General features: G+C 47.9%; 1 protein-coding gene across 6 annotated transcripts in view; it reads left to right on the plus strand.

Moving 5' to 3' along the window:
• Positions 1–7,243, plus strand: part of Ubr1 (Ubr1 ubiquitin ligase) — a 30,002-nt gene extending 22,759 nt beyond the window's left edge. For all 6 annotated transcript variants that reach the window (XM_017178126.2, XM_017178130.2, XM_017178128.3 and 3 more), the window contains 6 exons: positions 41–728; positions 794–1,952; positions 2,022–2,133; positions 2,226–2,354; positions 2,410–3,865; positions 4,902–7,243. In XM_017178126.2, coding sequence (XP_017033615.1) covers positions 41–728; positions 794–1,952; positions 2,022–2,133; positions 2,226–2,354; positions 2,410–3,865; positions 4,902–6,043 — 4,686 coding nt within the window. In that variant the 3' untranslated portion in view covers positions 6,044–7,243. The remainder of the gene's footprint in view (positions 1–40; positions 729–793; positions 1,953–2,021; positions 2,134–2,225; positions 2,355–2,409; positions 3,866–4,901) is intronic.
• The last annotated feature ends 1,154 nt before the right edge of the window (positions 7,244–8,397 follow it).

Below are 8,397 nucleotides of genomic sequence, written 5' to 3' on the forward strand. Positions count from 1 at the left end.
TCGGAACCGTTTGGGCATGTTACTTTCAATATTTTTGCAGGAGTGCAACGACCTCAAGACTGCCATCGAGAACCAGATGATACCGTCAAACAACTTGCTATTGAATCAGCGCAACAGCCAGTCGCTTCGGACGTCCGTGCTGCACACCAGGGCGGTGGCGTGCCAGCAGTTTGCTCTGCAGCTGCTTGGCTGGTTCCAGGAGTTCCTCGTGTGCCACTACCTCTTCCGGAAGACGTTCGCCGGGCTGGTGCAGCGCAAGCAGGAGGCGTTCTGCATCCGACACATCCTCGAGTACGACGTTAAGCTGTGGAAGACGGCGCGCACCTGCTGGCACCGCCTCCTCATCTCCGGCATGCTAATGGAGTACGACAACAAGATGGTGCTGGCCCAGGAGTTCTCGCGCCGCTACGCCACCATCGTGGAAGACTTTATCAGCGACGACCACGACCACGCCTTCTCGATAGTCTCGCTTAGTGTGCAGCTGTTCACGGTGCCCAGCATCGCCCATCACCTGATCGCCCAGGAGGGCATATTCGACAAGCTACTGCACACGTTCTACCACGTAGCCATCGAGAAGTTCATCCAGAACCGGACGCTGCACTTTAGCAAGAACACCGCCAGCCTCACGTTCTTCAAGCGGGCCAACTACATCCTGTACGACCTGCGATATCTGCTCAGCCTCAAGCCGGAGGTGCTCAACAATGACCTGCGGAACGGCTTTCTCGAAGGTGAGCTCTACTTTTTCATAAGCTGAAGCTGATTCAGAATTGACACACTATTCTCGCAATAACAGGATGCCGTGCTCTGATGCGCGTTTTGAACGTGATGCAGGGCATGGAGTCGATCACCAGGCAGACAGGCCAACACATGGACTACGAGCCAGAGTGGGAGTGCGCCTTTAACCTGCACATCAAGCTGGCGACGACCATCTCCCAGGTCATTGAGTGGGCGGCCAGTGATGTCAAGCTGTTGCGCAAGCTGTACAAGATGACGGTGCGGGCCCTGGTGGGCAACAGTTTCATCGTGGGCGGCGAGAAGGCGGAGGCGAAGAGTGTTGCCGGCCATGTGGCCAACTGCCTGATGTACGATGTTTCGTCGAAGCCGGTTTCCATCCACCTGCCCCTATCCCGCTTCTATTCGGGGATCTACCTGCACTTGGGTGCCCACGACATGACCTACGACAGCCTGCAGACGGAGACCGAGGGGCTGAACATCAAGCTCACACCGAGGGAGATAATCGAGCCCGTTCTGTGCACCCACGCCATGATTGCCCAAGTGGCCGCGGGCATGTGGCGTCGCAATGGCTACTCCCTGCTGCATCAGCTATACTTCTACCGCAACGTGCGCTGCCGCGTGGAGATGCTGGATAGGGACATTGTTTGCCTGCAGATTGGCGCCTCGCTTATGGAGAGCAATGAGTTCCTGATCCACGTGTTGAACAAGTTTAATCTGATCAACTGGGCGCAGGCGAACTACGAGACGGTGCTCGCGGAAGCCACAGAGGACGAGGAGTTCATGCGACAGTTGTCCATGATCGACGAGTTTTTGGAACTGCTCATCGTGATCATCGGCGAGCGGTGGATGCCGGGGGTCTCTCTTGTCACGGAGGAGGATCGCCTGCGCAAGGAGATCATCCAGCTTCTGTGCACCAAGTCCTACTCCCACTCGGAGCTGAGTCGTGCCCTGCCTGACGGCAACAGCGGGAACAGTGACAACATCTTTGAGGATGTGATCAACACGGTGGCCTCGTTCAAGAAGCCGGTGGGCGTCGATGGCAAGGGCGTGTACGAGCTAAAGGAGCATCTGTTCGAAGAGTTCAACGTGTATTTTTATCACTACACTAAAGAAGACAAGTCCAAGGCCGAGGAGTTGCAACGGGAGCGCCGCAAGGCCAAAAAGCAGCTTGTCTGCTGTCCGCCCCCGATGTTGCCCCAGCTGACGCCAGCGTTCACGTGAGTCTAGTCTCCTGGGAGAAGGTGTCTTTGCAGTCTACGTACTCACTTGATTATCACCCTTCACAGGTCTATGGCCAACATTCTACAGTGCAATGTGTTCCTCAGCATCTGCACCTTGATCATGGATCGTGCTTTGGATGCCCACAGCCGCTCCTTCACGGAATCCCATCTTCAGAAGGTTTTTTCCGATTCCATTTTTTTTCCTTCCTTTTTTTTACTTCAGGATCTTCACGACGTTTTGTGCACTTTTTTCTGTCCAATGCATTTTAGATCCTTCACCTGCTGGGGTTTGCCATACAAGAGGAGCTGAGCGAGCACTATCCCTTCCTTAGCTTCTACGAACGCTCCCAAAAGTACGGAATTCTGGACAAGTTGGATGAGCTGGCCCGTTGCCCCAGGGTAAGTAGGAGAGCGACTGAAGAGTGAGTTGTTGACTTGAATGTCTGCCCCGCAGTTGGAGGCCCATCGCGACTTCGTTCTGTGGACCATCAAGCGGTACAAGCAGCTGCAGGTCAAACAGGCGCCAAGCACAAGTGCAGCGGGGCCTAGTGGCTTGCAACAGTCCGCGGGGGACGAGCAACCGTTGAGCTCAGAGGAACAGGCGCGCCAGGAGAAGGAGGCTCGCGCCCGCTTGGCGGCCGAACGGCGAGCAAAAATCATGGCCCAGATGAAGAATGCCCAAAAGTCATTCATGAAGAGCAATGCCGAAATGTTTGCTGCTACCGGTGATAAGGAATCTGGCCAGGATCAGGATCGGGATCGGGATCTAGAGGGAGCAATCACTGGGGTAATGGAATGGGAGGACATTCCTACTGACGAAGAGGAGCAGGGCGCCGTGGCTCTGAAGCAGAGCGTGTCCTGCTTGGGACCAGATCGCAGGAGCTATCAAGTCAGCGACACTGCCTTTAAGTGCATCCTGTGCTTCGAGAACTGTGCCATCACCCGCAGCGGCCCGCCCTTGGTTAGCTTTGCGTTCGTGCAGACCTCGCGGGTGATCTACACCACTCCGAATCAGCACCAGGGCCGCAGTGCGCTGCACATGAGCTGCTGCGGTCACGTGATGCACTACAGCTGCTGGCAAGAGTACTACAGCAACGAGGCGGTCAAGGAGCTGCGCCGTCCACAGCGCAATCGCGTAGCCGTCGGCCTCACGGACAACGCAGAGTTTCACTGTCCCTATTGCAGGACCCTAAGCAACACTGTGCTTCCGGTCAGCGAGCCCTTGCCCGCTTTCTCACCAGTGGTGCCAGCATCAGAGGGCTGTCTGCCGTTGGACAGCTTCGTGGAGATTATGCGCACGCTAGCCGGCGAGCTGGCTGGGGCCAATGCCTTCACGTGGCAGCTGCCAAGCGTCGCCAACATTTTGCGAAAGTCCGACGTTGTCGGAGACATGGCCCTGTTCGAGCGGAGTGTCCAGCTGATCCAAGATCCCCCCCAACTCTCCGACAACTATGCAGACGTCTTGGCCTCCTTCAGAAAGGCCCTGCGCAACGCCATGCAGAGTCAGCTGCCTAACCACAAGGCTCCTGCGCCACCGTCAACCAATTTCGATAGTCTGGAGGTCGAGGCCACCGGCTTGGAGGTGGTCGCCCAGCTGTGGGACACGTGCAGCTACACGCTGCAGGCCCTGGAGATCTACCTGTTCGAAATTCAAAAGCCGCTCAAGGCCGAGCTGCCGATGCGCCATCAGAGCTGTGCCACCAACTTGGTGAGAGCCTGTGCGCTCTCCTCGACCGTTGCCAGCGCATGCGACTCGCACCGTCCGGTGCCGCGCGTCCAGGCGGAGTGGGCAGCCCGTCTGCTGGACACCGTCTTCAACCAGAAGGGCAGCAGTGTGCTGGAGTGGGACTGCTTCCGCACGCTCGTGCAGTTGCAGTTCGGAGTGCTAAACCTCATGGCCGCCGAAAAGGGTGAGTGTTGAGTATTCGCAAAATACATACAGGCCGTTTCTAGTTTCCACTTCCGCAAGATCTACTCGGATTCGGGTTTCCCTGACCTGTTCTAGTTTTCACTTCCGAAAAATCCTTACGGATTCGTATTTTCCTCTGTTACGTCTCTGTTAACTTCCCAGCGAAACCGCTCGGAAACTTTCCGACTGCCACTTGGCTGTCGGATTCAGGTTGACAAAACCGGAAATTAATTATTTTAAAATACAATGCGATCATGTAAATGGCAAATGTTAATTGTATTTTATTCTTTGAGGTCTTAGGAACATTATTGCATACCTGAATTACCTAAAGCTAATATACTTGATTTTTAAATAATTATTGTGTGGTTGCACCTTAAAATCGGTTCGATTCTAACCTTCAACATTATTGGAAATCCGCCGCCGCTGAATCGTATTTGAAAGGGACCATTTAAGGGTTGTCAGCATTCCAAAAAAGGCATATATCTAAGATTAATTTCAAACAATTACTTTTTATGATGTTTTACAATTAAAAGATCTGCATTTAGTTTAAAGTATATGAAAAAGTGTATATGAAAATCCGCCAATACAATCTAGAAACTGAACTAAATTTTATTTGAAAGGAATTTTTCCTACAATCTCGGCAACTCTACTCTCGAGCATTTTGCCACCAGAACAGCTGATTGCAATTAAAAATATTTCAAAATGTTTATTTCCTGTCGTAAATGCTTATTCCTTCAATTTTATTAATACAATTAGTACTTCATTACTATCTATGAGTTTGAGACTATAGCGGGCCAACATTTGATCAGCCTTTTATTAGCAAGTCTTGGACAAAGCAAACCCTTTTGTTGAGAGCGGACAGCTGAAATTATTTGGGAATTTAAGGGAAATTTTACAAAATTCCTTTAAATCACCAAGGAAATTCGCTTATGTTAAAGGGAAATCCGCAAATGTTACCAAATTCACTTCCGAGTGGAAATTAGAACGGGCCTGATAAATATTTACCCACGTGCCTACAAACTTTCCGTCTTCTACAGCGTCTCAAGCCATCATACCCAGCGGGAGCATGTTCGATTTCTACATACTGCAGACCATGTTTCTGGCCAATCTGACCAAGGCGGTCATCTGCTTCGATGTTGAGAAGGCGCAGGTCAAGCGAGCGGACGAGACGCCACACTTGGAGCTCTCGCAATTGGCGTACGTGGAGATGCTGCCATCCAAGATTCAGGAGAACATGGTGGCATTCTATCGCCGCTACAATATACCAGCCAGAGTGCTCCAGCGAAGAAAGCAACAGCAACTGGACGACGAGCGCCAGCATAGAGAAGGGGAGGAGCCACAGCCGCAGAATCAGAATCAGGAGCAGACGGTGGTAATACCCTGCGAACAGCACACTCTAGCTCTGCTCCTTGAGTATGTCCAGCGCCAGATGAGCTCCTTCCTGCGGTGCTCCAGCCTATTCTATCGCTGCCTCACCGATGTGGACTATCCGGACACGTTCCCCACGGATCAGCCGGATCGCTTCGAGCTGATGTGCCAGTACTTGGGCTTGGAGTCGCAACTGGGCGCGTACTTCGATATGGAGACGGTGTACGCCACGATGATGCACTCGTTTGCCTCGCACCCCGACATTAGCAGGGAGGTGGCGCATCGCTGCCAGCCAGAAAGCGGCTCTGGCCTGGAGGTGGTGCCCTGTCTGCGTCCTCTGCCGCGATTGAAGCCACTGTTCGACGACTACAGCGATCTGATCAACAGCGTGTCGGACATATTCTGTCCCAACAACGAGCGCGAGGAGATGAAAACACCGACCATGTGTCTGATTTGCGGTGCCATTCTGTGCGGCCAGTCGTACTGCTGCCAGCCGGAGCTGGGCATGATGACGGTGGGAGCGTGCACCCATCACGCCCACGACTGTGGCGCCGAGGTGGGCATATTTTTGCGCATCCGCGACTGCCAGGTTGTGTATCTCGGCCGAGGTAAGGGGTGCTATGTGCAGCCGCCGTATTTGGACGAGTACGGGGAGACGGACCAGGGTCTCCGACGCGGCAATCCGCTAAGACTCTGTCAGTCGGCCTACAGCAAGATCTTCCTGCAGTGGCTAAGCCATGGCCTGCATGAGGAAATTGCTCGCCTAAATGACAACACCAATGTTCCGGTGACGCAGTGGCATCACATGTAGTCAGACGCACACCGAGCATCACAAGTGGCAGCGGATGGGAGCACCAGGCAGCGAATATGCAGTGGCGGCAGTCAATGTGATTATTACATACTAACATTAGGAGAACCTATTTATATGTCTAAGCATTTTACCAATTGTCCCTTTCGGAACAACCACTCACCAACCCACCAGCACCTCCATCCCACAATCCCACACCCAGTCGCACACACGAAATCCCTCCCCCACACAATTCTCAGTCCCCAGATCCCAAATCGATTGATGTAAAATTACTATATTGGGTTTCTTTAATATTATTAATTCATTAAACCGATAGTAACTTTTTTTGAGCTATTGTTAGAGAACTTGTTGATAGTTTGAGCGGCCTAGCGCCCTCCTCTAGTTATATAAATATATATATAAACATATGCTACTATATATGTATAGCGACTAGGCTAAATTTTTGCCAGCACTTCGAGTGTCGCAGCATCTAAAAAAAAAAATACAAAAATAAATCAAGAAAAATCGAATTATTTTCTTTTTCTTTCTATCTATCTGCATCTCGCTGTCTCTTTCTTAATCTCTCTCCCTCTCTTTCTCTCCCACTCCTGGGGCCCTGCCCCACCCACTCGATGTACATATATAGAGATCTTTGAGTTACAAGCCTAATGAGTTCGGGTTTTTTTTTTTTGCATTTGTTGATTTGTATATTTAGTAAGTGTACAAAATAGATACGGAATAAATGTATGTTGGAAGGACATACATATGTGTGTTAACTATACCTACTTCCCCCGAGAAGGTTTAGAACTTTAGTGAGCCACCCTTGACCATCCCCATCCCTGACCTCTTAACACACTCATAATATTCCCTCACCCGTACTCGTGCTATATATGAAAATATATCATCCATCTCGCTCTGATCCAAGACGGTGGAAGGCGGGAATACACTAAAGTTAGTAAAATCAAGCTTACTTAATACTTAACACTTATAAAACTATATATTTGCATAATTATGAGCAAATAATACTAGATACACATACATACAAGCCTATTTTTATGCATTGTACAACAAAACAAAATTTACTGTGTGAATAGTTCATGCAAGAAACAATTGTTCTCGAAACACGCGTGCAAAATGGAAACGAACAAGCATTATCGTACAGAAAACATCGGAAGCAAAACGGAAATAAAATGAAAGTTTGCAAAATTTTAGTGATATCTAAAATGTTTGTGTTTTCTTTGACGGGTGTTCAATTTCAAAAGATCGTTAAAACGTTCGAAATATCGCTATCCAGCGAGGGGTTAGAATGCAGATAAGTACATTTATCGAAAATGGTTAACGACAAGGAGGAGCTGACTAATACATAGATTATTTCAATTATGCAGCACATCGATATATAATTTCAGAATCGATTTAATCGAAAAATCGTACTATATTTAATTAACATGTGAATAATTTGTTCTCCTATAGGAATGTCGAATTAGGGATTCCGGATTCCAGTGGCTGTGCTAGAATTGTCAATCAATATTTTTTTTTGATTTTATAATGTGATATTTCCGATGCAATATAAAAGGTGCAGAAAACTAAAAAGTTATTATTTAAATACAAATATAGATATTTAAAATGTAAAGAGCAATAAATTCGCAAATTTATGATGAACATAACAATATAATTTTAATTATTAAAATTTTTTATTTTAATCGGTTAAAAAACTTAAAATTTTTAGCTGTGATCGTGTTTTTTTTTTAAATCGGCCAATACATATCGGTGTTTCTGGAAAAACAATGTTAACTGCTATGCTCACACCTCGCTCTACATTTTTTAATTACCGTTACTTAATTTTATCCTATTTCTAGTGCTGTAGTTTATCAAGCGACAAAACTGCGAGCAGGGTGAGTACATGCTTCATGCACGGCTTCGGTTCTCGTTAAAGTGAGAACGGTAGCAATATCCAAACGAAATACTGCGGGAGTAGCGTAGTTTTTTAATCGTGGTTGATTCTTCGTTAAGAAATCATTTACCTCATTTTTATTTAAGGAATAAAGTTAAATACAGATGGTTTGTTTTATTATTTCTGATTTTTTTGTAAATTCGCTCTCTATTTATATTTCATCATGTAGTTTTAATCGTTGATTCCCATAAAATAGTGCGGCATACGTTGCCCATTAATGGATTCCCCTTAATAAGAACAAAACTACAAATACAAGTAAATACAAAAAAACAAGAAAGGAAGCTAACTTCGGCACGCTGAAGTTTGTATACTCTTGCAGTTTGCAATTGGATTATTAAAAATCGATCCATTCTGGTTAAATTAATAGAAAACAAGAAAGGAAATATATAAAAGTTGTATATTTATACCCTTGCAGGGTATTATACAT

This window comes from Drosophila kikkawai, chromosome X (assembly GCF_030179895.1).
Source record: "Drosophila kikkawai strain 14028-0561.14 chromosome X, DkikHiC1v2, whole genome shotgun sequence".
Taxonomy (NCBI): domain Eukaryota; kingdom Metazoa; phylum Arthropoda; class Insecta; order Diptera; family Drosophilidae; genus Drosophila; species Drosophila kikkawai.